The sequence below is a fragment of the Rattus norvegicus genome, chromosome 3 (genome assembly GCF_036323735.1).
Source record: "Rattus norvegicus strain BN/NHsdMcwi chromosome 3, GRCr8, whole genome shotgun sequence".
Taxonomy (NCBI): domain Eukaryota; kingdom Metazoa; phylum Chordata; class Mammalia; order Rodentia; family Muridae; genus Rattus; species Rattus norvegicus.
This window is the reverse complement of record NC_086021.1, coordinates 173,538,767-173,566,745: the sequence shown is the minus strand read 5'-3', so window position 1 is coordinate 173,566,745 and position 27,979 is coordinate 173,538,767. Positions and strand designations below refer to the sequence as shown.

The 27,979-nt window shown below is 50.2% G+C and overlaps 2 protein-coding genes across 5 annotated transcripts; one reads left to right on the top strand and one right to left on the bottom strand.

The window, feature by feature from the left end:
• Positions 1-876: 876 nt before the first annotated feature.
• On the bottom strand, positions 877-13,357 carry Rbpjl (recombination signal binding protein for immunoglobulin kappa J region-like). Of its 4 annotated transcripts, NM_001108604.1 has the most exons (12): positions 13,074-13,248; positions 11,814-11,916; positions 10,521-10,646; positions 8,408-8,478; positions 8,104-8,219; positions 7,666-7,840; positions 5,688-5,825; positions 5,199-5,308; positions 4,771-4,923; positions 2,398-2,553; positions 2,156-2,259; positions 877-2,041 (listed from the first exon to the last, which is right to left on the bottom strand). In NM_001108604.1, exons 1-12 carry the CDS (start codon positions 13,093-13,095, stop codon positions 1,768-1,770), a joined length of 1,548 nt encoding a protein of 515 aa, NP_001102074.1. In that variant the 5' UTR covers positions 13,096-13,248; the 3' UTR covers positions 877-1,767. The 4 variants fall into 4 exon arrangements, with proteins under 4 accessions (NP_001102074.1, XP_006235660.1, XP_063140288.1 ...); XM_006235598.5 differs by lacking the exon at positions 5,688-5,825 and having other exon boundaries at positions 1,436-2,041; positions 13,074-13,357; XM_063284218.1 differs by lacking the exons at positions 11,814-11,916; positions 13,074-13,248 and adding an exon at positions 11,363-11,494 and having other exon boundaries at positions 1,436-2,041.
• Positions 11,762-26,780, top strand: Matn4 (matrilin 4). The gene is made up of 11 exons (NM_001106539.1): positions 11,762-11,884; positions 14,370-14,484; positions 15,227-15,796; positions 16,755-16,877; positions 19,748-19,870; positions 19,971-20,093; positions 20,188-20,310; positions 23,578-23,991; positions 24,078-24,230; positions 26,278-26,385; positions 26,464-26,780. Exons 2-11 carry the CDS (start codon positions 14,406-14,408, stop codon positions 26,520-26,522), a joined length of 1,875 nt encoding a protein of 624 aa, NP_001100009.1. The 5' UTR covers positions 11,762-11,884; positions 14,370-14,405; the 3' UTR covers positions 26,523-26,780.
• The last annotated feature ends 1,199 nt before the right edge of the window (positions 26,781-27,979 follow it).

Genomic DNA, 27,979 nt, shown 5'->3' with positions numbered 1-27,979 from the left:
TGTCTGGTGTCACAGGAACAAGTTTCTTCCGTGCTTTCTGTGGTAAATTTCAGTTCGTCAAAGGCAGACTACAGAAATCAGTGAAGAAAACAACAACAACCCAGAAAGAAACCAGAGAGGACTCTGTGAAGTCTTTTTGTTTGAGACAAGGTTTGTCTGTGTAGCCCTGGCTGTCCTGAAACTCACCCTGTAGAGCAGGCTGGCCTCCAACCCAGAGGCCTGACTCTCCCTCCTGAACCCTGGGATAAAAGGTGTGTACCACCGCTGCCCTGCCACTCTATGGAGTCTTATGAACAAATTTATTGCTGCTTTCATATGGGACTTTCCACACTTGGGGGTCAGGAGGGGGTTACAGGAAACGAACTCTTCCTCCAGAGGTTAAGGAAAGTTCCAGATCACTAGAGCTTTGAACCCACATTTCAGATGAAATCTGGCATGTTCAGGGTGTTATGGCTGTAGACTGACCCCCATATTTCAAATCGGTTCTTTCTACATGGCAAGACCAGAGCCTGGCATCCGTTATACCAACGTCTTTGGTTTTCATAGCCCAAGCCAGGCTCCCACCCAGTTTTCTCTTCCATGTAAGCACAGAGTAAGCAGGGTAAGGCTGAGGTTCCAGCATGGGTCTCACATAGAGAGGCTCATTTCCCAGTTCTATCATTGTCCTGTTGTCCCGTGACTTCTGTCTGCCTTGTCCTGGGAAGGACATGGTCTGAAGAGGCCCTATGTTTGTCTCTGACTCTGCAGTATTTTCTTGTTTCCTGTGCTGGTTTGAATATGCTTGGCCTAGGGAGTGGCACTAAGTGGCTTTAAGACCCTCCTCCTAGTTGCTTGGAAGTCAGTCTTCAGCTAGCGGCCTCCAGATGGAGTAAAACCCTAACCAAGACACTTGGCACGGGAGGATAGCTAGTTGCTGGCTGCCAGGGTGGCAAGGTGGCCTCTAGGCTTAGGATATTTGTGGCCTTGGAACCCCATTTCTTCCCTACAGAGAGTCATAAAAATGGCAGCATCTCCATCAGGCTCTGACTTGGTCAGAATCCTGGGAGCACTCAGCCCTCTCCCTCCCTTACCCCTGACCATCCCTCCCCCCAGCACAGTGTTTTCTCATTCACTTATACCTGGATACAGAAGGATATCCTCAGGCTCTTCCTATTGGTCCTGAGAGAAGTAGCTGTGTGGGACAGTGAAAAAGAGCAAACCTGACCACCGTCCTCAGCCTCTGCCTGATCAGAGACCAAAGCCAGGCGTCACCACGGGCAGACACATGCCTAGCTCTAAGAGGGATCTCACGGGACCAAGCCCAAGCCTAGTTTTACTTCAAGTAACTTGTTTTCAAGTGGGGACACAGGTGCCTGGAGAACAAATCCCCTAGGCTTCCATACTCAAAATTGGTCGCCGACACATGAAGAGGCAGAAAGAGACAAAGACAGAAGAATAAGCCTACAGGTTTACAAAAACAGGAAGCACGCCACACCGTGAAGACATTAGAACATTACTCATGGGTTGGGGATTTAGCTCAGTGGTAGAGCGCTTGGCTAGGAAGCGCAAGGCCCTGGCTTCGGTCCCCAGCTCAAAAAAAAAAAAAAAAAAAAAAAAGAACCAAAGAACATTACTCATGATTGACAGTTACTGTATGTCTAAGGACAGCAAGTGGCCTGAGGTCAGGCGAGATATCGTCATCCCTCCTGCTCTTTGGTAGCGTAAGGGAAAGGACGCCCTGAGGGACAGCTGGGGGCAGCGGTCTGGAGCCAGCTTCAGTGGCACTGACTAGGTGGGGCAGAAGAGGTGGAAGTTGGTGCGTGTGAACTCATGGTGGATGCTCTCCAGAAGCGCATCTGCGTCAGGGGCAGGCTCTTGGGCGTTGGGTGGCCGTGGCCGCGTGCTGTATTCCGGGGTATAGGTGAAGGAGAAAGCGCTGGGGTAGAAGAGCGCGTCAGCGCGCAGCAGGCTCACGGGCACCGTGATGGGAGTGCGCAGCCAACGCCAGTCGCTGCCGAAGGCCGCCACATCTGGCACTACGCACACCAAGGAACGAGGGCTCCTGCGGGCGGGCGGGGCATGGAAGTTGCTACCCGATCATCGATTGCAAATATTTCAGTCTTTGATTCCTCCGCCCAAGCTGCCACCCCCACCCCCACCCCTGGCCTATCTGTACCTGTACATGGTTTCTGCCTCCACATCTCCGAACCACACCTTGAGCCCAGCGTGGAAATTTTCTCCGTGCAGCTCCAGCGTGGCCACATCACCTCCGCCGCTCAGCTGGGGGTGGATGGGACCAGATGCAGGTGACGAGGGAGCAGGGGGTTGGGGTGGGGGTTGAAGGAGCCTCCTGTCCTCCCTGGACAGCCTCCCCATTCCCAGAGCAGCCAGACCGCACACACCGCCCCGCAGATTCACCTCCAGAGTGCTGATATGAGGCACTGGAGTGACAGGCTCCGGAGTACAGGCCAGGCTGGTGCTGAAGGAGAACTCCACCGACTCCGTGCCAATGATGGTCCAGCAAGAGCTGTCGTTGAGCAGTGCCCTGTTGGCCTCCTTGGGGCAGAGGGACGCCTGGCAGGAAACCCAAGGGATGGGACTGAAGCTTTGCTAATGGTCCAGCTTATCAAGTTTTCCTTCTAAGCTTCCCAGTTTATGTGCATGCATGCATGCATGCATGTATGTCTGTCTGCATGTATGCATGTATGCATGCATGTATGTATATGTACATATATAAAACCAGTCTTTCTTCAAAACAATATTTTTTATTTGTAGTGTGTATTGGTGTGGTGTGTGTCTGTGTGTGTGTCTGTGTGTGTGTGCATGTGTGTGTGTGTATGTACAAGTGTGGAGGCCAGAGGCAGCTATCAATTGAGGTGTCTTCCTACCTTACTTTTTGAGGCAGTCTCTTACTGAGCCAGAAGTTAGCTCATCTGGTTATACCGACTGACAAAGGAAAGACTTGGGATGCTCCTGTCTTTGCGAGACAGAGTTGGGATTTCAAGCGTGGGCCACTCACTGTGTTTAATTTTTTGAAACAGATTTGAGTTCCAGGGTATTGGATGCCAGATGCCAGATGCCAGAGTTGGCATGGTAGATGCTTTACCAACTAGCCATTTCCCCAGCCCCAAGATTTTAACATTCTCTCACTTAAACTAAATCTGTGAACCAGCTTAGTTTCTAATACACTAGTTTTCTTAAGCCGTCCTTTCTTGGCATTGGGAACTGCGCCTAGAATTCTGCACATGCTCAGCAAGCGCTTTGTCCGTGAGCTGAACCTCCATTTCTCCTCTCTTTCAGACAAGATTTCTCTAGATTGCTCAGGCCGGCCTTGAACTCACTGTAGCACAACAGGCTTTGATCGCTCCACGCTTTAACCATAGCCTCACAAAGAGGGTTACAGCCCACATCACCAGGCTCCTCTATGCAAAAATTATTTTTATTCATATGCCTGTGTGTGTGTTTGTGTATATGTAGTGTGTGTGTGTGTGTGTGTGTGTGTGTGTGTGTGTGTGTAAGTATGTGTCACGTGTGCAGGTGCCAGCACAGGACACAGGAGAGTGTCAGATTTCCTGGAACTGGAATTACAGAGAGTTATGAGCCGCCTGAATTGGGTGTTGGGGACCAAACTTTGGTCCTCTGAAGGAGCTGCAAATGCTCTTTACCCACTGAGCTGTCTTTCCAGCCATATCCACTGTCCTTTAGCATTGTACAATTCTGTGCCTTAAGCAGGTGCACCTTTAAACCCAGCCCTCGGGAGGCAGAGGCAGGCAGATCTACACAGTGAGTTCCAGGACAGCCAGAGCTACACAGAGAAACCCTGTCTCCAAGAAACAAAACTTCTCTGCCTTAACATTCTACAATTTTAGCTGGGATTAGTGGTACATATGCCAGCATTTGATAAGTGGAGGCAGGAGGATTATGAACTCAAGGTCAGTCTTTACTTCTTAGAGAGTTCAAGGACAATTTATGAATAAAACTTGTCTTGAACAAACACACAAAACCCAAAATAATTATAATACTTTCTGTGAGGAAATATTGCCCAATAATGATTTTTCTCCCCTCCCCCCTTTCTTTCTTTTTCAAGACAGGGTTTCTCTGTGTAGCCCTGGCTGTCCTGGAACTTGCTCTTTAGACCTCGATCTCATAGACCTGTCTGCCTCTCCCTTCTCTGTGCTGGGATTTCAGGCATACATCACCTGGCTATATTAGTTGTTTTCTATATTTAATATGTTGTATCTACTTAAATCCAGACTTATATTTTTTGGAGGAATATAACTTAATAATTATTGTTTTCCACACCGTATGACTTTTGTGCCTTGACATCCTACAACTTTGTTCAACATTATCCAATACTATTTTCTACTATGATTTTCTTTATATGCTGCATTTTTCTTTTTATTTATGTAAATGATTTTATGCCACGTATGTGTGACATTCAGAGGATAGAAAGAGGTGTCAGATTCTCTAAAGCTGGAGCTACAGGTGGTTGTGACGCTGTGGGCCACCATGTGGGTGCTAGGAATTAAACTCAGAACCTCTGGAAGAGCAAGTGCTCTTAACCACTGTGCCATCTCCAGTCTCTATGGTCTGCAATTTTGTATCCCAGTGTCTTAAAGCCCCTGGGAAGAAGTATTGTTGACTAATAGTAATGACATCATCTTTCTACATTCTATGATTTTTAATCTTCCAGGGGCAGCGCTAGTCCCTTAAGAGGCAGCCTCCATGGAGAAGAGCTTACATTCTATGGTTGTGTTCTGCCTAGGTTGCTTGGTGGTCTCTGCTTCTCACCTGGAATCGCACCACCTTCTCTGTGGAGAGGCATAAGTAGGTGCCGGCCCCTCCTGGGGTGTCGCCTGGGAACTGGAACGCGCACTTGTGCAGCTGGGATATGGGTTCGTCCACGTCAAGGAGGGCACACTGCTTGGCCACTTTTCGGATGATCTGCGGCAGAGAGGAGAGAGAGAAAGAGAGAGAGAGAGAGAAAGAGGGAGAGAGAGAGAGAGAGAGAGAGAGAGAGAGAGAGAGAGAGAGAGAGAGGGGTCCCCAGAGGCCCCTCACCCAGCCAGGCAGCTCTATTCTCTGATAGCCATGAGGTCAAGGGGCACACTCCCACTAAGCACTGAGAGGTGTCTTTATGCTTTGAGGCCCCACCCTCCAGCCCTGTCTGTCCACAGTGGCTAAGCCTCTGCACTGATCTGTGGTTACTGGTCTCATACCATAGGAGGAAGTGTGATGCCCGTGACAGTGCAGACAAGCTGCACCAGGGAACCATAGCGGATGTAACCTTCCTGGGGTGGGAAGTCCCCTTGGGAGCAGTGCCCATCAGCTGGAGATGAAAGAAAGAAAGGAACAAAGGTTCATTACTCCCCAAACCCTGTCTCTCCACCCCTGGCTTTACCTCGTGTGGCAGCTGGCCACGAGGAAAGACGCTAAGACCAAGATTCTAATCCTGGAGAGGTAGTCTGTGGTCATCCCTACAAAGGTGTGCTCCCCGGGGCAGTCACATTTGGCTTGGCTGACAGAGGAAGGGCATAGCTAGCCACTGAGATCAGAAGAGATCGGGTTACTGACTGACTCATTAGGGCCAAGGGCAAGCCTTCATCTTCTTCCCCAAGGTTCAGCTACCCTGCTTTATCTTCCTGCAGTATTGATTAAATATGCTAACACACATGGAGTCCCCAGCCCGCACCTGCTCATGTGATTACCCAGGTGGAGGGTGAAGGCAGCCCACTGTCTTGCGCTGGCCACAAAGGCCCCATCTTCCACAGAGAGGTAGCGCGTGGACACTGTCTGGGAGCGCAGGCGATTGAAAAGGGAGACCTTTGAGCCCGAGGAGATACACACTGTGAGGGGAGTGTGGAATCAGTGCCCTGGCCTCCTGTGGTCTCTTAGACTCCACAGATAATCTTCTGACCCACGTGACAGCCTGGCAAATATGTCCCCTGGCCTCGACACAATGGGTATTTGCATTTCATAGCCTTTTGTCCTGGGCCTGTTCCTGTATTGATTATGGGCTTGCCAGCTCCCTGGTACAAATGGGCTTCAAGAGTTCATCAAGTCACTCAGGACTGCTTTGTAGCGGGCCCTGTGCTGGGTACTGGGTACTGAGGCATGAACTGGGTCCAGCCGTGCTCTGAAAGAGTTCGTAGCCTGGAGGGCATACATACAAAATGCTAACTCTGCGTGCTAAAAGCTAAGTTAACGAGGCCTTCTTGGGGGAGGGGAGTGTGGAGCAGGTAGGAGTTGCATAGACGGCTGCCAGGTAAAGACCACATGTGTGAAAGAACAAGGGGACTCTCCTAGAGCTCGGCAGGTCTTCTAGCCTATGGCACACTCCCAGATTCATTTCTCACTGAGCTTAGACCGGCTGGGGATAAGGTACCAGTCCAAGCCCCTTCCGTGTGATTTCTTATACAATAGATCCTTCCTTTCTCCCCCCCCTCTGTGTGTGTGTGTGTGTGTGTGTGTGTGTGTGTGTATGTGTGCAGGTGTGTGTGGCTGGATGCACCCTGTTGTGTGAGCGTGGGTGCGGAGGCCAGAGCTAGACTCCAGGCATCTCAATTAGTCTCCACGTTATTCTCTGAAACAAAGGCTCTCGCTGGATTGAGAGCTCACTAGTTTTGGGCTAGAACTTTCTAGCCAGAGAGTCGGAGGCGGATCCTACTGTCTACTTGCTCAGCGCTGGGATCACTGGTGCCTGCAGCCACACTCGTTTTTTATGGGTATCCGGACCTCAGGCTCTTGGGTTTGTGTTGCAAGCACGTTACACCAAGCCATCTCCCCATCCTTCGATTTTCTAAATACGTACATCAGCCCAGTTCATTCTCTTATTTCCATATCAGAGATCAGGCTGCCCGAGATCAGGCGTCTAGCAAACATCAGGACAGGATTAGAAGCCAGACCCACAGATCCTGCACTCTTAACCATTACACTAGATCACCACGTCAATGACCTTTCCTGAGTACCAAGGGCCAGCTAGAGCACTGCTTGGGGCTGGGGCATCCCACAGGGCTTTTACATGGCATGAGGAGCTGAGTACTGGAGTCACACTGACTGAGTCATGGTCACTTCCAGACTGGGGGTGACTTTCTGGGCAGACAGTCTCAAGCAAGCCACACGGTATGCTACACTGAAATCAACCAATCACTCCACCCCCTCTCCTTCCTTATCTACATTCTTCTTTCCTTTCCTCCCTCTCTCCCTCCCTCCTAGGCTGACCTAGATGGAGATCAGGGTCCTCCTGTCTCAGACTGATCTGTAAGTACAGGAATTACACACCATTTTCGGCTCATGCAACTTCCTTAAAGTCATTTTTAGTTTGCCATGGGTTTGGCACCTGGTTGCAGCACCCCCCCCCCCCCCCCCGAGCTGGGGACCGAACCCAGGGCCTTGTGCTTGCTAGGCAAGCGCTCTACCACTGAGCTAAATCCCCAACCCCCTGGATGCAGCTTTTGTCTGTTCTGAGTCCCCCACTGTCATCCTCAAGTCTGGTATCTATCCTCTTTCCTATGTCCTGTCTGGAATCTCTATCTGTTTTTTTCTCTTGGTCTAGGCCAGCCACCCCAGACTCCTCCCTTCTTTCTACCCAGACTCCACCTCTAAGCCCCGACTCCACACTTGCACCCTCCTCCCACTTTTGCAGCTCTGTGTTGAATCGCACCCTTCCACCCCACCCCTTCTCACGGTCTGTGTTTTTCAGCGACTGCTTCTTCTGTGAAGGCTTGGAGATCACCTTGATGAGGCGACTGTGGAACGTGCCCAGCTCCCGGCCTCCCCTCTGCACCAGCCGCAGCACCAGCCGGAAGTGCTTCCTCTTGTCGGCGTCGGAGATGAACAGGGTCTTGGCGCAACCAAATTCCTACGGGACTCAAGGGGATGAGACCAGTCTTATCGCACCTCTTTGCCAGCGGATGAGCCAACCTTCCGCAATCATGACATCCTTACCATTAGACATGACTAGAAGCCATAGTAGCCTAGGCTCTAGGTCAGAACCCACCCTCTGGCTTCCCCAATTGCCTCTTGGCTTCTGGAGGGAACTTGGGGAGTCGACAGTCTTGCCGCCTCTGCAAAGAAGAGGCAGGACTGAGAGCAAGAATCAGATGCTCTCTCGTGCAGTCTCACCCTGGAGTCTGGCTGCTCTTCGAAGTTCAACTTCTGGGTCTCGGGAGCGCTGCCGGACGCGCCGTCCAGTCCCATGTAACCGCAGACGGTGGGCCCGGTGTCCGCAGACTGGTGGACTGGAAAAGGACTGGAATAAACCTTGGAAGGACTGGGGAAGACTCAAGTGCCGGTGAAGCTTAGTTCTTGCCGCCAGAGGGCGCAGCGAGACTGCGCCCGCAACAGTCTGGGCTCCTGGGCCCTGCTGAGGCCTTCCTGTTGGTCCTTCCAGAAGAGAAGGTGCCACAGCCCCTCAGGGCACTCTCACCTTGGTCTTGCATTGGCTTCACCCTCCAGCCAGGGCCGGCGAGGTAGACACAGGGCGGAGGGCAAAAGAACCTAGGAGCACACATCATTTTCACTGTCTTAAAAGTGTCTCAACTAAAGACTCATGATTTGGACTCTTCTCTCTCAGAGAAGAAGTCCGTTCTTCTGCTTATTAGACCCCATCAGTAAGTCCTGCCCACTCCGTCTTCAAAACATCTCTGGACTCTGTTAGATTCCTACCAACTCCTCCTTGGTCCTAGCCACTATCTCTTGCCTTCCCCACTCTCAGCCTTCCAACTGTCTCTCCCTTGTTACTGCTGCCTCTTAATTTGTTTTCCACACCGAGACCAGATTATTTTTTAAAAAAATTATTTATGGATATGAGAGCTCTGTTTGCATGTATACCTGCATGACTGAAGAGGCCATCAGACAGAAGAAGGCACCAGATCCCATTACAGATGGTTGTGAGCCACCAAGTGGGTGCTGGGAATTGAACTCAGGTCCTCTGGAGGAGGAGTAGCCAGTGCTCTTAACCCTGAGTAGTCTCTCCATCCCCAGATGACTTCTTAAATGACGGTTGGCTCAGTAGGTAGGATGCGTGCCAGGGCAAGCATGGTAATTTGACTTCAATGCCCAGAACCCATCGAAAGGAGGAAGAGAACCAACTGTATAACTAATTACACAGGTTATCGTTTTCCCTCCACAGGAACTGTGGCATCCATACATCCACACTGCACCAGCACCAGCGCCAGCACCAGCAGCACCAGCACCAATGAAAATAACAGTCAAGGGGTAGGAGAGATGGCTCAGCGGATAAGAGCACTGGCTGCTCTTCCAGAGGTCCTGAGTTCAACTCCCAGCAACCACATGGTGGCTCACAACCATCCGTAATGTAATAGGATCTGATGCCCTCTTCTGGTGTACAGACATACAGGTAGACAAAATACATACATACATACATACATACATACATACATACAATACATAAATAAATCTGAAAAGAAATAACAGTTAAATTAAATTGGGTGTGGTGGCTCATGTCTGTAAAACTAATCCCTACATGGACGAGATGAGACCTCTGAGGCAGGAGGATTAGTACAGGTTCAAGTGCAGCCCGAGTCACAGAGTCAGAATCTGTCTTGTCCCCCCAAATCTAACAAAAATAAACATTATTAATAATAAATGAAAACGGTGCTGGAGAGACGGCTCAGCGGTTAAGAGCACTGACTGCTCTTCCAGGGGTCCTGAGTTCAATTCCCAGCAACGACATGGTGGCTCACAGCCATGTGTAATGGGATCAGATGCCCTCTTCTGGTGCGTCTGAGGACAGCTACAGTGTACTCACATACGTAAAATAAATAAATAATAAATAAATAAATTAAATTAAAAAAGAATAATAAATGAAAACTTGAGTCAAATTGTGATGCCCTCTTATCAACATTCCTTAGTGGCTTAAAATCCCATCTCCTGCTCATCTTCTCTAATGTCCCCCTCTTCTGTCCAGTCTCCCCCTTTCATCCTCTGACAGTACCAGTTGTACAGACTCGATCGAGGTCCTTGCGTTTTCTAGTCGGAATGGTTCGGGAGTCTTTTTCAGGCCTGGCTCCATTTTGGCACCGGCACCTCAGTTCCATCGTCACTTCCTAAAGAGCCCTTTGGCCTCCTTGACCTTTCGAGCTAAGGTCTCCCTCTTCCGGTTACTACTGTGTGACTCCACTCTGTTTTCCTTCTGGCTCTCATTACAATCCGGGGCACCTTGTTTGCTGGCTTGTGGGGAGGTGACTGCCTCTTCCACACCAGAAGGAAGATGCTATGGGCGCAAGGACTGTATCTGTCTTGTCCAGCTGGAGGCTTCGTGCCCAGCAGTGACCCTGGTGCACGACCCTTAGCAGAATGAATGTAGAACGGTTGGGGATGTGGGGGTCTGATAGTCACTGTCAAGTTCTGCTCTAGATCCCAGTAGTCAGCTATTGTTGGCTGGGGAACAGGACCCTGGCTGGACAGTAGCTGAGGTGTTAGCCTTGAGGCCTCCAAGATGTTAAATGGTGGTTGGCTTGGAGGGATGCATAGGGCTGAAGGCTGTGGAGACCCCGGAGGGGGATGGAGCCACCTACCGCTTCTCAGTTCCATAGGATTTCTGAGCCACCTTGGCATGCAGGATCCACACAGTCTGCTCACATCTTTGCTGCAGGCATGTACGCACGCCTTCCCTTAGGATGGTGGCGTGCTCTGGGGGTGACCTAGGAATGGGGTTGGGCCAACGGGTCACAGGAAGGAGAGTCAAAGGTTGAGTGGGCACAAAGCCCACTGCTGGTGAGTGAGCTGAAGTGGGAGGTGGGGTTGATTGACATTCTCCAAGGGGTCTGGGGAAGAAGCTTTAGGCAAAGAGGAGGACTTGGGCCAGTAGCTAAATATTTGTGGTCCAAGAGGCCCGCACAGATCTCACCAGCATCGCCCAGGTGCTACACGATGTGGGTGGCTTCCTAGCTGCGGTAGTCTGGGGCCAAGTGGAAGAGATGTGTTTAAAAGCCCTACATTGGGTTCTCAGATTGAGGTGGGCTTTGTGGAAATAGTAATTAAGCTTTCAACTCATAAGGGGAAACAGCCTTTGCCGGCTCCAGGCCCAGAGCAGGGGCACTGGTGTAAACGCGAATGAGACTCCAAACCGAATTACGAGGATGGGGGCGGATTTGAGTCTTTCTGATGCCCAAGCAACACCCCTGGCTTAATGCTAAGGGGGTTTTCTTTTCTTTGAATGTAGCATGAACCGGGTCAGCTCTCTGGGGTCTGTTGCTTGTCAGCCTGAGAGTTGACAGATGAGGATGGGTTCTCTCAAAGCCTGCACAATTAGACGGAGCATTTAAACGAGTCTATGGTGGGACCTATTTGGGAAATTAGTAGGTTGGACCCTGAAGAGAGCTCAGAACTCCGAGGATGTTCTTTTGAGTCCTTTTACCCTCACGGCAGGACCGAGTCTCGGTCTTTCATCACTCCTAGGGACAACGGAGGGCAAGAGTCGGGCGCGTCCTCGAAAGCCCAGCCAGGCCAGGCAGGCGGCGGCCAGGACCGCTCCGCCTCTTGGGGCTCTCCTCTGGGAAGTGTCTCGTGTAGGATTCCAGAGCATTCCGGCTGCCCGAAGTGTCGCCGCCCGACTCCAGCTGTAGCCGAATTCCAGCCTGCAGCTCCCGCCTGCAGCTCCCAGAGCAGCAGGAGAAGGGGGCGCCGCTCTTGCGGGGGCCCGGGTGTTGAGAGGAAGGGGGGGATCGCTCCCTGCCAGTGGGAGGGGTCGCAGCCCGCGCTCCCCCTCCCCACCCGCCCGCTCCAGGTTAAATGCAGCTGCCGCTTGGGCTCGCCCTAGCTGTCTGGCATTCCCCACTTAGGGCAAGCTGCCCACGCCGCCGCGTTACCTGGTCCAACTACCCAGGAGGCTGGGCCCGTCGTTCTGTAGCCGCACCTCTGAGCTGTCCGGCAGGCTCAGGTGAGTCAAAGGGCCCGGGGGCACCGAGGGGTCTGCAGGGAAGCCAGTGTAAAACCCATAGGGGGGACAGTTCTTAACAGCCTACGTGTCCAGGTCTAACCTGCAGTACCTTTTCCAATCCTCTCCAGCGAGGCCAACAAAACGCAGGTTCTCCTTGCCTAATCTCCTCCCTCCACGTCTGGCACCTTCCCAAAGTGTCCATTCCGGGTTAGCTCTTGAACTCATAGACCTCTTTGGAGTGCACTTTCCCTATCCTCGGGGCATCTGAGAAACTTTCTCTTAAATTCAAGGATCCTTATCTGGAGATCTGGGTTCACTCTAATGGGCTACCACTTCAAAGCAAGCCTTTGAACGATGACTCTCTTTGCCCTCCCTCGACCGACTTTCCCCCGTGGATCAGCGGGTTTGGAAAGCTGAAGTCCAGACCGCAGCTGTTTTGACTTTTTAAGAGACCTGGGGTGCAAGCGAGGTGACATCAAGTTCGTGTTGATTTAAGCCAAGAGCAGGATAAGGGAGCCCTTAGTCAAGAGCCAACCCTGAATCCAAAGGCCCGGTGGACCTTTACTCAGATGCTTGCACTGCGGTGCTGCCTTCGCTATGCCTCACTCTACAAAAGGCTTGCCCTTCCGTCTACCTCCACCAACAAGCCGCTGGCACATCTAGCTAGCTCGTCACCATACTACGACAGACCCTGCCAGAAGGAGTTTTGTTCCTCTACCCTCCCTGGAAAGCCAGAAGGGAGAAGAATCCTGAATAGGAAGCCGGTCTGGAGTCAGCCACTCATCGGCCTTGCTCAGAATGGGCTCATTCAAGGAAGTTGGGGGGGGGGGAGGGGGAGCGCTGGGTTAGGGGGCGCTAGCCTACTCTGCCAAGAAACCACAGAAAAGTGGATAGAGCAGGCTCAGTGTGCCATGTGGGTGTGGGGTAGGGAACGGAAGAAAGGCTTAGTGATTCTTAGGTGCAAGGGAACCAGGCTGCTCTGGGGGAAGAGACAGAGATGGGGTGGGAGGTGGGGGGTAACTACTGGGTTTAATTCTGTGCCTGGAGCCCAGCTAGCCGCCTTATTGGGCCCCTCATTTTCCATCCATACTGTGTGTGTGTGTGTGTGTGTGTGTGTGTGTGTGTGTGTGTGTTCCCTTCGTGGTTCTCAGAGGACCTAGTTAAGCTACACAGGAAAGAGAAGGCTCACCTGTTGTCTCCCCGGGGTTCATGGCCGCCGTCGAGGCCCAGGCCGCTCTCTCGCTGCCCTCTGGGCACGTCTACTGCCACTGTCTTCGATACCGTTCACACCAATAAGCCCCGAGCCGATCCTCGCTCTGGATTTATCGCGTCCAAGCCTAATCTTCAAGGTCCCGGGACTCCCAGCCGCTGTTTGCTCTGGGCAGGGACACCTGCTGGGCAGATGTAGGCTTCCCACGGCGTAGAAGCCAGATCCAGTATGCGCCCCCTGGCGGCCACTTTTTTAAGAGCAGGCAAGTAACAGGCATTTCTTGTGTAGGATTTACTGGCCCACCACTAACAACTCAGACACCAGGAGTTGCTTTCGGTGTGGCAGAGCTGTGGCCCAGGGTGTGGGGAAGATGGCGAATGACCTCTGTCTGTAGAAGAAGAGCATGTGAAGCACCTTGGCTGACTCACACACCAGATAGACAGGACTCTATCTCAGCCACAGCCACTTTCCTGCTGTAAGGGGGGGGGGATGTATGTTATATATATGTATATATATGTATTTGTATATGTATATATACACACATGTATATATGGTGTGTATGATCTGTAATATATACTATATATAATTTTTTAAAAATTTATTTATTTATTTATTCTATATGAGTACACTGTAGCTCCCCTCAGACACACCAGAAGAGGGTCTCAGATCTTATTTACAGATGGTTGTGAGCCACCGTGTGTTTGCTGGGATTTGAACTCAGGACCTCTGGAAGAGCAGTCGGTGCTCTTAAGCACCGAGCCATCTCTCCAGCCCCATATAATTTTTTTTTTTTGGTTCTTTTTTTTTTTCGGAGCTGGGGACCGAACCCAGGGCCTTGCGCTTCCTAGGCAAGCGCTCTACCACTGAGCTAAATCCCCAACCCCTAATTTTTTTAAATACAGGCATTTGTCTCCTTTTGAGCTTTATGTGATTTTGTCTACTTCTTATTTACTTGGTGTCCTGTAGTTCTGCAAAATGTCATTTTCTACAAAGGCTTCCCTGTGAATTTCAGCAATCCCAGTGTGGTGATGTCAAAAAAATTATCATGAGTCTTTTTGTCTTGTTTTGAGACAGGATCTCACTATGTAGCCCCGGCTGGCCTGGAACTCACTGTGAAGACCAGACTGGCCTCAACTCCCAGAGATCTGCCTGCCTCTGCCTCCTGACTGTGCTACCAATTCGTGGCAAGACATTTTGAATAGATGCAAAACCAAAGTGTACATCCCCTGATATAAGAGTGAAGTCCAAACGTTACCAACTTCTTTCTGCCTGCAGGCTGTGACACTTCGGTTCTTCATCCTTCCAAGCACCATGAAGGGCCCTTTTTGCTGGCCACTGCCTCTGTTGCTGCTTTTCTTGCAGTCCTGGGAAACCCAGCTACAGCCTGCAGGTGAGCTGGATCCCAGCCCTCAGCATGCGAGGAAGGGAGCAGAAACAGTTTCTCTATCCGCGGTGAGCCAGCATTTCCGGAGGGGGTGGCGCAGGGGACTGACAGACGGACTGACAGACGTGTGTATGTGCTAGGGACGGAGGGGGAGGGCTGGGATTTGAAACACACCGGGCTGGATTCAGGCTTCCCTTTCATCCCTCCGGTGAAGTTTCCTCACCTGCAGTATGTGGCAAAGTTTTGTGTTTACACAGAACTGTTCATTCGGTGTTGACTTTCATTGAAGCTTATTGAAACCATGGAAAAAATCGAGAGACACCACATAAAAACCCCTATTTGAAAATTTTCTTGAAAAAACAAAAACCAAAACAAACAAAAGCCTGAGGACCTGCTTGCGGAGGCAATCCAAGTTATCAGGGACACAGGAGATGTAGCATTATAGATATAATCCAACCAGTTCATTCATTTATGATGTATGGCTGGTTCTTGTAGGTATTTGAGACGGCGACATCTTTTTGTTCACCCCTCAATACATAATACAAACTCAGAACAGCTCTCAGAACTGCATGCGGGGAACCCGTGCGATTTCCTGGCTCAGGTCCCCTCAAATGATGGATGAGGGACTATCCAAGGCGTATTTGTTAGGTCAATAACCTGCTGGGCGCTGTTCCATTCAGATAACAGCATTTCTTCCGGCCTTTCCGGAGAGATCAGCTTTAGTTGACCCTTCCCCATCTCCCTGCAGGTCCTAGGTGCTATACTGGGCCCCTGGATTTGGTGTTCATGATTGATAGTTCCCGCAGCGTGCGCCCCTTCGAGTTCGAGACCATGAGGCAGTTCCTTGTGGGCCTCCTCCACAGCCTGGACGTGGGTCTGAACGCCACGCGCGTTGGTGTGATCCAGTATTCTAGCCAAGTGCAGAGCGTCTTTCCCCTGGGCGCCTTCTCGAACCGCGAGGACATGGAACGCGCCATCCGCGCGGTGGTGCCGCTGGCTCAGGGCACCATGACCGGCCTGGCGATCCAGTATGCCATGAACGTGGCCTTCAGCGAGGCCGAAGGCGCGCGCCCATCGGAAGAGCGAGTGCCGCGCGTCTTGGTCATCGTGACGGACGGGCGACCTCAAGACCGAGTGGCCGAAGTGGCCGCTCAAGCGCGCGCCCGCGGTATTGAGATCTATGCAGTAGGGGTGCAGCGAGCCGACGTGGGCTCTCTGCGCGCCATGGCTTCACCACCGCTGGACCAGCATGTCTTCTTGGTGGAGTCCTTCGATCTCATCCAGGAGTTTGGCCTGCAGTTCCAGGGCCGGCTGTGTGGTGAGTTAGAGTGGCGCCAAGCTCAGGCTATGCAGATGCTCCATTCTAGTTTGCAACATTACAGGCGATCCCTCAGTTTTACTCTGCTCTCCAGGTACTAGTAGTTGTGGTCCCTTCTGCAGAGTGGTGTGTCGCGCAGCAGTCAGTCATGCTGTGTCAGAAACTGGCTCCGTCACAAGCTAAATGTCAACCCTCACAGCAAATGTCTTTTAATCAAGAACCACTCAAAATCGAGAGTACTATCTGTCAGACCCCGCCCATCCGAGTATGTGCTACTCTAAGCCCCCTTTTACACAAGCTATGAGAACTCTCTTTGCCACCTTGTGGGGTGTGTGTGTGTGTGTGTGTGTGTGTGTGTGTGTGTGTGTGTGTGTGAGAGAGAGAGAGAGAGAGAGAGAGAGAGAGAGAGAGAGAGGGAGAGAGAGATTTCTTGTAACCTTGAAGTTGATTTGTAGCTGAAGCTGATCTTGAACCACCTATCCTCCTAAATCCACCTCCCAAACTCTGAGATTACAGAATGTACCTCTGTGCTGGCTTTGTATTCACACGTTGTTACTCCATCTACTGAGTTTTTTTTTTTTTTTCCTCCGGAGCTGGGGACCGAACCCAGAGCCTTGCGCTTGCTAGGCAAACGCTCTATCACTGAGCTAAATCTCCAACCCCTATCTACCGAGATTTAATACCTCTCCATCTTGCTGCAGGACCCTCTCCTCTGTGTGATCCTAGTCTATCCCCATCCCTTCCACTGAGACCATTTAAAAGGACCACTTCAGTCCTATTCTTCCTCTAACCCTCTCACCTGGACTGACCCTCTCACAGAAGCGATTCCGTATCATACCTAAGTCCATACTTGGGAATGGTATTTGCTTCAGACCTTACCCCTGCCCTACTCTTCAACCCTCCCCTTGAATGCTTCTCCCTGTCTGTTCTCTGCTGATTGCCCCTTGTGTGTCCTCAGGGAAGGACCTGTGTGCTGAGTTGGAGCATGGCTGCCAACACCTGTGTGTCAACGCCCCAGGAACATTCTACTGCGCCTGCAACTCTGGCTACAAGCTAGCGCCAGATAACAGGAATTGTTTGGGTGAGTGCCACCCCATCCTGCGGTCTCATTGTCTTCTTTGGCTTCCTAGCACCCCAATAACAAGTTGGCAAGTTCTTCAGAAGTAAAAGCACTCTCCATTCATTGTACAATCCATAGAAAGACGGAATAACACTTGGGGCCACACAAGTCTTTGGTGGACTGGAGCTTGGAGTCTTTTTTTTTTTTTTTTTTTCCGGAGCTGAGGACCGAACCCAGGGCCTTGCACTTGCTAAGCAAGCGCTCTACCACTGAGCTAAATCCCCAACCACCCCCATTTTAAAAAAGATTTAGGTTGAAAAAAAGAACCAAAAAAAAAAAAAAAGAAAGATTTATTTATTTTATGTGAGTACAGAAGGTGGCAACAGACCCCATTACAGATGGTTGTGAGCCACCATGTGGTTGCTGGGAATTGAACTCAGGACCTCTGGAAGAGCAGTCAGTGCTCTTAACCGCTGAGCCATCTCTCCAGCACCCTTAGAGTCTTGATCTCCCACAGTTAAATGTTCTCCGGTCTTGCCTCTGCGCTTCAGTTCTCTCTGTGGTAATTCCTCTCTGCAAATCCTTGAAAATCTTCTGAACAGCTATGGTGTGTGATGCCTTGCTTAGATGATTAATTGGGTTTTTCCTGTGGGGGAGGATTATATGGTTCTGTTCCCGTGACTGTGTTTTCTACCACTCACAGAGCGCCCGTTGTTGGAGAGCCTTCTGCACATTCAGAGCAACTAGTTCCACAACTTTAGCTTCACAATCTGGAAAAAGGGAGGGGGGGTCACGTGATCCCAACAACTCAGTCAATACATGGGTCTTCTTGTATTTAGAAACTTGAAAAGGCTGAGGGCTGGGCTGGAGCAATGGCTCGGTGATTAAGAGCACTTGCCGTACAGTCATGGAGACTTTGGATCTCAGCGCTCATGAACCATACAAGCATCTGGCAAATGCCTGTAACTCCAGTCCTGAGGTGGGAAGAAAGGAAGATCACTGGGGCTTGCTGGTTTCCAGTATAGCCAATAAACTGGTCCAGAGAGAGACCCTGTCTCAAAGGAATAGATAGAGAGTGATGAGGAGGGCATCCAACATCTTTTCTGAGTACACATACAGTTGTGCACACCAGCGCACTCACATACACATTAACTAACTATCTAAAAGTCAACTTAAGAAGTTTAGCATGAACCCCCATTAGATTATGATGGACATTAAGTCTTTTCCTAAGATATCTGGAGAATTCATTCTGGTAGCCATATCTTGATCTGGGCTTTCCTTTCCTTTCTCCCTCTCTTTCTTCTTCCCCTTCCTCCTTAGTCTTTCCTCTTCCTCTTCACTCCTCTCTTCTCCGTCCCCCTCCCCTCCTCTCTTTCCCACCCCCATTTCGCATGTGCTGGCCTCAAATCCTCCTGCCTTAGTCTTCAGAGCACTGAGGCCACTGACACACACCGTCATGCCTCGTCCTGCTGCATTCTTTTCACTCACAATCTTTCCTCATTTTCTTTTCAGTCCCACATGGCTACCTTGTTGCAGTCTTTGGTCTACACATGTGCACACAGAAGGCCACACTTTTGTTTGTATTTTTACATGTGTCCATTCTGTTAAAGGTGGAAGTGGGCAGGGAACTAATTAATGTAAAAGTCAAAGGTACAAGGGGAAAAAACATTACTTGCAATTGCTGTTAGATGCCCCTGTTCCTGGACGACATCAATTATTCAACTACAGAGGTTTTCCCATTGCATCTTTAGCCCTCAGGGCTATTGGACCTCCTCCCATCCCTGTTCCACTGCAGCCCCTTTCCCAGGAACCCCACATTTCCGCAGCTTTCCTCAGTTCGGGTCTAGACCATCTTCACAGGTATTCCTCTACATGCTGGACCAGAAGTGGGCTCTTCAGCTTTGGAATGTGTCCAAGGTTCGAATTGAAAATGTTACTTGAGGGGTTGGGGATTTAGCTCAGTGGTAGAGCGCTTACCTAGGAAGCGCAAGGCCCTGGGTTCGGTCCCCAGCTCCGAAAAAAAGAACCAAAAAAAAAAAAAAAAAAAAAAAAAAAAGAAAACGTTACTTGACCCTGTGGAACTCACAGATGTCTGGGTAGGACACCAGACTAATGCATTATGACCTTTGGGGTAGGGGCAAGGCATTGGTGTTAACGTTTTTTTATTTTTTTTTATTTTTTAATTTTTATTAAAAAGTAATGCTGCACACGTGTATGTGAGGGCCTGTGGAGGCCAGAGGTAGATGTCAAGTATCTTCCCCTACCACCACCCGCATTATTATCATTTAACGATTTTTACTTATTATTAGTGTGTATGTGTGATCTGTGAGCGCAGGTGCATGGTGTCACAGGGTTCACGAGGAGGTCAGAGGACAAACCCTGGACTTGATTCTCTTCCTCCATCTTTAAATGGGTTTTGGGGATTGAACTCAGGTCACAGGCTTGTGAGGCAAGGGTTGTGTTGGCCATGGGGCCATCTCCTGGAACACTCCATGTGTTCTTGTTGTTGTTGTTGCTGTCATCGTCATCGTCATCATCATCATCATCATCATCATCATCATCATCACCACCACCACCACCATCATCATCACATTGACCAGTTCTCTCACTGCATCAGAGCTTACCATTTGGCTAATGTGGTTAGCCAGTGGTCTTTGGAGATCTGTGGCTCTCTGCCCATCCCAGGGCAAGGGCTACAACGAACGCACTTGGCCTTTACAGGGATGCTGGGGATCCAAACTAAGGTCCCCATGCTTCTGAAGCAGACACTTTACAGACTGAGCATCTCCCTGGTTCTTAGTTGGGCTTTGTTAGAGCGAGCTTCAGAGGGTCGTGTGGCTAAGGCCATGAAATGAAGCCCTGACCAAAGGCTGACCTCATCCTCTCCCCAGCCATAGATCTCTGTGCTGAAGGAACCCATGGTTGTGAACACCTCTGTGTCAGTTCTGTGGACTCTTATTTCTGTCGTTGTCGAGCTGGCTTTGCACTCCAGCAGGACCAGAGAAGCTGCAGGGGTAAGTAAGTCTCCCACTGACCCCTCTCTGAGCATTTTAAACAGAGGCCCTTGGTGGCTATACTCAGGAGTGATGTCTTGCCATTTCTTCCTTCCTTCAGCCATTGACTACTGCAGCTTTGGAAACCATAGTTGCCAGCATGAGTGTGTGAGCACTTTAGTGGGGCCACAGTGTCGCTGCAGAGAAGGCCACGACCTGCTGCCCGATGGGAGAAGCTGTCAGGGTGAGGAGATGTCTCTCCTGTTTGTAGGGAATGGAAAGGGATTCTAGCTGCTGGGATCTAACCTGACCGGTCCTACTTGGTGTCTCCTTTAAAGTCAGGGACTTCTGCAATGGCGTGGATCATGGCTGTGAGTTCCAGTGTGTGAGTGAGGGTCTTTCCTTCCACTGCCTGTGCCCTGAAGGGAGGCGACTTCAGGCTGATGGCAAGAGCTGTGACCGTGAGTTATAGGGCAGAGGGTCTGCTCCTGACCCATTGCCTGCCTCTTCTTCAATGCCCAGTTACAGCCCCAAAGATGGCGGTGTGTATGTGCGTGTGTTGGGGGTGTGCTTATGCCCAGCTTCTGTTCCAACCAGTCTTCTATCCTGCTGTCAAGACCGATTTCCAAATCCATATCCGATCACATCCCTCCTTCACTCAAAATCCTTTTGTGGCTCACCAGTGTCTACAAAATAAAGATCAAATGCCTTCCCCTTGAATTTTTCCAATGCTGGGCACAGCCACATCAATGGATAATGAAACCGAATTAGTGGGTCACAACCAGCATTTAAGGGAAAGAAGAGAAAACTAGTTTCCTGAGTTTAGGAGAGTAAATATTGCTTCATGAAGTGGACATTCAGTTTTGCGAAATGCACGAGGCTATATTATAACTCTAATTTTCATCATGGGCTGTGGTCAATTTTGAAACCATCACTTAAGTTCATTACCATCTACTTTAGCCAACTCTTTTTTTGGGGGGGGTTCTTTTTTTTCGGAGCTGGGGACCGAACCCAGGGCCTTGCGCTTCCCAGGCAAGCGCTCTACCACTGAGCTAAATCCCCAACCCCTACTTTAGCCAACTCTTTAGCCCATCTCTTGCCACACTTGAACATTTTGGTCACACTGGCCTGTCCCTCTCCAAATGTGTCATGTCCTTCCCAGCCCCCATTCCTTTGTACGTGCTGTGCCAACTTTCTAGAATGCCTCTCTTGCCTTGGCAAATTCTTGGTCATCCTTCAAGACTGTGTTAGTCCATTATGGTTGCCATGTGGCCACACTGATATGCATTGCTATAATGAAAATGCTCAAAGCGGGTCAATTGATAAAGAATAGAGCTGACCTTGGCTCACAATCTGGAGGTCTGGGCATAGTGTCAACATCTTGCTATTGGCGATGACCACATAACTAGAGAGAGAGCCCTTGAGAGTAAAGAGTATGTGTGTCCGAGGGTTCAAATACAGGGGGTGGCCATCCTTTGTAACCATTCACCGGCAGGGTCATTCTAGTGTCCCAAGACCTACTCAATTCTGTGATATAGGCGTTAATTTCTCCCTAAGGCGGTGCTTCATGACCTAATCATCTCCTAGAAGGCCTGTAATGGTTCAGATATAAAGTGCTCCCTCTCAAGGCTCACACATCAAAGGCTTGGTCCTTAATGCAAAATGTTTAGAGCCTTGGATCTTTTAATTGAGTAACCGAAAGGTAGACTAAACATGAGAGTAGATTCTTAGGGTGTTGGGAAATGGAACTGTAGAGGATGGGCCCCAGGTTAGGGAAGTGGGTCACTGGGTCACTGGGGGGTGTGTATCATTTTTTTGAGACAGGGTTTATGTAGCCCAGGCTGGCCATGTACTAGTTACGTAACTGATAATGACCTTGGGCTTCCTAATCCTACTGCCTCCAAGTGGTACCATGTCTCCTTTTCTGCGGTGTTAGGGATCTAACTCAGGGCTTGGTACAAACTAGGCAACCATTCTACCAAATGAGCTTCATCTCTAGTGCTTGGAGACTGGGATTTGGATGTGTATTCCAGGCTGGTCTTGATCCTGTCTGCCTCCCAAGTGCTGGGTTTATAGGCTTCTGCCTCCATGTCCCGTTTGAAGAGTGTCTTGCTCTAGCCCCTTCCTGTCCATCTGTCCATCCATCCATCTGTCTGTCTGTTTGTCCGTCTGTCTATCTGTCTCTGTTTCCTTCTATAATGAAGGATGTTACTTTCCTCCATCGTTCTCCTGCTGTCATGATATCTGGCTTCTCCCCAGGACAAAAGCCATGGAGCCAGATAGCCATGGACTGAAATCTCCAAAGTCGTGAGCTAACACAAATCTTTCCATCCTAAAGTTACTTAGGTCACTACAATGGAAAGACCGTAAGACCCCTGGGTCTCAGTCACTTCTCAGTCCTGTTACTTTGGGGACCAAGTTCCTAGCACATGGACTCTTGGGCGCAAACCATATCTAAGCCACAACAGCGTCTTAAATGTTTATTTCTCAGTTCTGGAAAGGCTAAGACCAAGATGCTGGCAGATATGGTGTCCCAGGAGGCTCTGCCTCTTGGCTTATAGTTTTGTCTGTGTTCTCCCTTGATGGAGGTAGCAGAAAGTCTTGTAAGGACATTAGATAATTGCATCCATGAAGGCTTGACCCTCATGTCTGCGTCGAATCCCAATTTCCTCCCAAAGATGATCACACCAGAGGAGAGGGCTCTGGCAGATGCGTTTTGAATTATACAAGTATCCGATTTGAATCAAAGACAAAGTTGAACCTCACCACTTCCATGCAGCCTTGCTCAACCACCCCCAGGAAAGTGATTCATTCCTGTCTCAGGCTCCCTTACTGTCTCCTCATATTGCACTCTCCTTAACTGTGGCAGATGGCATGCCCGCCCCGATCTCATGGGTCAGGATTATGTTTTCTTTGTCACTGAGCCCCCTTCTGGTTCTCCTGAAGTTCCTGGATCAGAACAAAGGAAGCAGTGTCTTAGTGAGCAGCTTCAGCTGTTTGTGGTTTAGATGATCCTGCCTTCCAATCTTGGCTTCGCCACTGTTAACTATGGAGGCAAGTCACAAATCACTTTATCCTCAGAACCTGGTTTATAGAAAGTGGGGATAGCACTCAAGAAGGAAGTGTGTAAAATGCATGTTTCAGTGTGTGACACATGGTAAACATCAGTAAATGTTTTTGCCATTGTTATTAACACTGATATGGTGCTCAGAATTGTGGCAGATACCTGCTAGGTGATCAATAAATGCTAGCTATTGTGGTACTTTTGCTCTTGAACCCAGAGGCGGTGGTGTTTGCCTTTGATCTCTGCACTTGGGAGGCAGAGGCAGAGGCAGAGGCAGAGGCAGAGGCAGAGGCAGAGGCAGAGGCAGAGGCAGAGGCAGAGGCAGAGGCAGAGGCAGAGGCAGAGGCAGAGGCAGAGGCAGAGGCAGAGAGGCAGGCAGATCTCTGAGTTTGGAACTAACCTGGTCTAATTCCAGGACAGCCAGGGCTACACAGAGAAACCCTACCTTGGGGGAGGGGGGAAGCATTTGTTCAATGCTAAGCACTTAATCATCAAAAGCTATCATACAAGAGAGAATGCTGGTTATGTAATGATTGCTGGGCACACACAATCAGGACACATAACTAGTATGAGTTGTATAATAAATATTGGTGATTAATAACTATATGAGTATGTGGCTGTGCTGGGTAAAGAGAGCCCTTCATCCAAGTCTTCTCTTTGGCAGGGTGCCGGGAGGGCCACGTGGATCTTGTTCTCCTGGTGGATGGCTCCAAGAGTGTGCGTCCACAGAACTTCGAGCTGGTGAAGCGCTTCGTGAACCAGATTGTGGATTTCCTCGACGTGTCCCCTGAGGGCACACGTGTTGGGCTGGTGCAGTTCTCTAGCCGGGTGCGCACTGAGTTCCCTCTGGGCCGCTATGGCACCGCGGCTGAGGTGAAGCAGGCAGTTTTGGCCGTCGAGTACATGGAGCGCGGCACCATGACAGGGCTGGCACTGCGTCACATGGTGGAGCACAGTTTCTCAGAGGTGCAGGGCGCGCGGCCTCGAGACCTCAACGTGCCTCGTGTGGGATTGGTGTTCACTGACGGCCGCTCTCAGGATGACATTTCTGTGTGGGCAGCTCGTGCCAAAGAGGAAGGTAGGTTTGGTGTGGGGTTGGAGTGGAGACTGGAAAGCAGTTTTCTCTATGCTTGGAGCTCTCTCTTGAGTGCCTGGGCCTTATAGGTATCGTCATGTATGCTGTGGGCGTGGGCAAGGCTGTGGAGGAAGAGCTGCGCGAGATCGCATCCGAACCATCGGAACTGCACGTGTCCTACTCTCCGGACTTTAACACCATGACACATCTGCTGGAGAATCTCAAAGGCAGCATTTGCCCAGGTGAATGCATCTCTTCCGGGGTGGGGGTGGGGTGGGGGTCGGGGTGGAGTGGGGGCGTGGTCTCTTGTCTTGTCTAGACTCTGCTAGATGCCCTGGTCCTCAGCACTTCACTACCCTTCCAGCTATGGCTCTCTACACAGAGCTTGTTATTTAAAGTGGGGACCAGTTCTGTCACCTTGCCATGGCTTGTCAGAAATGCAGCCCCGGACAGTGAAGCGGCCCCTCACATGCTTTGTGTGCACATCAGAGTCAGTGAAGCATGTATGTACGGGCCTGGTCCATGTGGAGGCCAGAAGCGGGGGTCAGTTTCGTGGGGTTGAAGTTACAGATGGTTGTGAGCCACCATGTGGTTGCTGGGAATTGAACTCATGACCTCTGGAAGCGCAGCCAGTGCTCTTAGCCACTGAGCTATCTCTCCAGGTTGAGAGAAAACTTTGAAAAGCAAGCCAAATTTATCATTCATAAACAGAACTGATTATAACCCTCCAGCTTGTTGGGATTCAACTTTATAGACTTGGCAAAGTGACAGGACAGGGTTGTTTATTTATTTTATTCTATTTTTACAGTGGCTTGCACTTTCAGGGGGACATAGACCATAAATGCCATTACTGTAATGCATTTGGTCTTCAGCTGCAGGGAGAAGGATCCAGACGTGCCTGTGGGGAGCAGTTGGACCTTGTAGGGGACCAGGCAGGCCTAGCTAGCCTGGACACATAGAGAGGCAAAGCCAAAGAGAGACCCTGACTCAAAAAGGTGGGAGGAGAGAGCTGACTCCCAAAAGTTGTTCTCTGATGAGTGCTGTGGTCTGCTCTCACGCATATAATAAAAAAATAAAAATAGAAAATGGTGTGGGCTAACAGTGATGCTATCTCTGTAATAATCACCATTATTTTCTGTACTTTTAAGGAATTGTAGGCAATCAAGTTTATCTGAATTCTGCTCTTAGATGTTGAAGTACATGTGGAGATAAACTCAGATCCATAATTTTTTGTTTTTTGCTTTTGAGACAGTGTGTGTGTGTGTGTGTGTGTGTGTGTGTGTGTGTGTGTGTGTGTCTGTGTAGCTTTGACTGTCCTGGAACTCACTCTGTAAACCAGACTGGCTTCAAACTCACAGAGATCCACCTGCCTTTTGAGCACTGGGACCAAAGGTTTGCACCACTGACTTGGGTCTGTAATTTAAACATTAATTTCACCAGAATCAATGCAATCACAGATTGTTGGGCGGCATCCTGATTCAGTAGGGTCTGGGATGGGGTTTGGTAATTTGCTGTTATGACGAATTCCTAGGTTATGCTAATACTGCTTACCCACAGACCACAGCTTGAGGTAAACTGGTTTACTTGAAATACAGAATACAGGGTTGATTCGTGCCTGGCATTACTCTAGATACTGTGCCAATATGGTGTTCAGTCACCACATGTGTATAATGAATTACAATTGGTCACGATAACACAAAATAAACACTGAGTTCTTCGGGTGCACCAGCCACATTTCAAGTGTTAAATAGCTCCAGGTGGCTCGTGGGTATTGAATGAGGCAGGACAGATACAGAACAGGTCTATTGTTTGTCGTGTCTCATTTGGAGAGAGCTCCTCCATCTGGACTTTTTCTAATCAAAGCGAAACCCGTGGACTTCAGTATTAATGTGTTTTTAGGAGCTTATTGAAAATACAGATTCTCAGTCTGAATTGCAATCTGGATTCTAGCAAGCTCCGTGGTTATCCCAGCAGGCATCAGGGTTTGAGAATTTCTCTTGCAAGTGGATACACATACATAAATCGTCTAACCCCCACAACCATCAGTGGGTAGCCTCTTTCATTATATCCATTCTATGGATGCGGGGAGAATCAAGACTTAGAGGGGCTGAGTTTCTCCCAGAACTTCTGTGCTGCTTGGCTGGGATTCAGGACAGGGCTAAATCCAAAGCCTGTATGTACATACTCAACCATCGACTCGGTAGAGGTGTATCAGAAGGTCAAAGCCACATCCGGGTGGGCTTCCGTTGGCTTCTCATTCTCTTGACTCTTGGCTTTCTCTGCTTGCAGAGGAGGGCATCAGCGCGGGGACAGAGCTTCGGAGTCCCTGCGAATGCGAAAGCCTCGTGGAGTTCCAGGGACGCACGCTGGGGGCGCTCGAGAGCCTGACGCAGAACCATATCCTTTGGGGCTGGAGGCGCTGGTTGCCGGGCAGGTGAAGGGATCTCTGAGACCAAATTTTCCTTAACCGCTCACTGGCCCGGCTGACAGAGCGCCTGGAGGAGCTGGAGAATCAGCTGGCTAGCCGGAAGTGAGGGTCGCATGCTGTCCGAGCAGCCAGCGAGGCAGAGCCCGAGCCTGGACCGTCCGGGAGGGGGCGCTGGCGGGCCCCAAGCGCTGCCTTCGAGCTGGGCTCACCTGGACCAGGAGCCAGATTTAGGGGAGAGGGACAAGGGGATGGGGAGGTGCTGGTGGGGAAGGACTGCTACACTCGCCGCGAGCTTTGTTGGATTTCTTTTTTGTTTTTCTTTTCTTAAAAAAAAAAAACAAAAAACCCACGTTGGTCTTCACGGGGTCGGTTTGTGGCTATTGCTATGCTGCCAGAGGGAGGGGAGTTCAGACGGAGCGTGCTCGCAGGCGCCCGGGCGGCGTCCTCTTGGAGAAAGGCGCATTGTGCAGTACTGGGGCTGGGGGCAGGGGGCCGCTGCTTCCCGTCTCTTGTTTATTCAGCCCAGAACAGATGGCCCGTTATGCAGGACGTGGGGAGGGAGGGGGTGCCCCGAGAACCTTTGGGTCCGAGGAAGTCTGAGTCCCCCATCCTCTAACACTTCGTTTTCTTGCTATTCCTGTCTTCTGGAGCCAAAAATGTGGCTCAAAGGCCGCTTGGGACCTGCCTGGGGAGGTGGGAGACTCGGTTGAGGCCCTGAACAGAAAGAGTGGGGGATGAGAGATGCGCTCCACCTGGCTTGTATCATCTGCCTCTGGCACTTGGTGGCACCCCTGAGCCTCTAGTTCTCCCTCTGCCACTCCTTCGAGAAACAAAGCTGACCCACGCACACACCCCACCTCTACCAGCAAGGAACACAAACTTCCCGGGTACACGCTTTAGATAAACTAAAGCTTAAAATACTTTCAGTTCCGAAGAGCCTCAGATAAACTCTTCTGGGTTTATTCTGCCATTGTTAAAGCTGGGACAAGGTGTAACTGGGAGAAGCAGGGCTGTGGCTAGAGGAATTTATGCTAAGGTACCTGACATTGTGACCGGCATGTGTTTTAGGTCCTTCGTTTATGGTAGTTAGCAATTATTCTTACAGTAATACGTCTTGGACATGGTTTTAAGTGATTTCATAATATCGCCATGGTATCTGTTTGTACCCACGCAGCCTTGTGAGATAATTAGTATCTTAGGTGGCAAGATGGCTCAGCTGCCAAGCACAGTTACCCAGCAAGCTTTGCGATCTGAGTTCGATCATCAGGACCCACATGGTAAAAGGAGAGGACCAACTCCCTAGGTCATTCTCTTGACTTCCACCCCACCACCTGTTCCTACTTCACCAGAAGGGTCAGTGACGGGGCGTGGTCAGAACGGGTGAAAGGGAGAGGCCTGGACTCAATAGAGAGAGGACTAGGGAGGGGAAGGACATGAGTGACAGGAGCCTTGTGTTCTCTAAAGCCACGTTCCAGAAGGGCAGGAGGAGAGAGGGAGTGGAGGGCAGTTGGTGTGTGAACCAAGGAACAGCCACGATGATGGTAATGGTCCTAATAATGTGAA

Bases quoted from the DNA above. Each gene is read 5' to 3' on its own strand.
- Matn4 (NM_001106539.1), top strand. From the start codon at position 14,406: ATGAAGGGCCCTTTTTGCTGGCCACTGCCTCTGTTGCTGCTTTTCTTG. The intron at 16,878-19,747 runs GTGAGTGCCACC...TCCTCTCCCCAG, and splicing joins AGATAACAGGAATTGTTTGG to CCATAGATCTCTGTGCTGAA. The intron at 20,311-23,577 runs GTGAGTTATAGG...TCTCTTTGGCAG, and splicing joins TGATGGCAAGAGCTGTGACC to GGTGCCGGGAGGGCCACGTG.
- Rbpjl (NM_001108604.1), bottom strand. From the start codon at position 13,095: ATGAACCCCGGGGAGACAACAG. The intron at 4,924-5,198 runs GTATGAGACCAG...TCTCTGCCGCAG, and splicing joins GCATCACACTTCCTCCTATG to ATCATCCGAAAAGTGGCCAA. The intron at 2,260-2,397 runs GTGAATCTGCGG...ATCCACCCCCAG, and splicing joins CTCATATCAGCACTCTGGAG to CTGAGCGGCGGAGGTGATGT.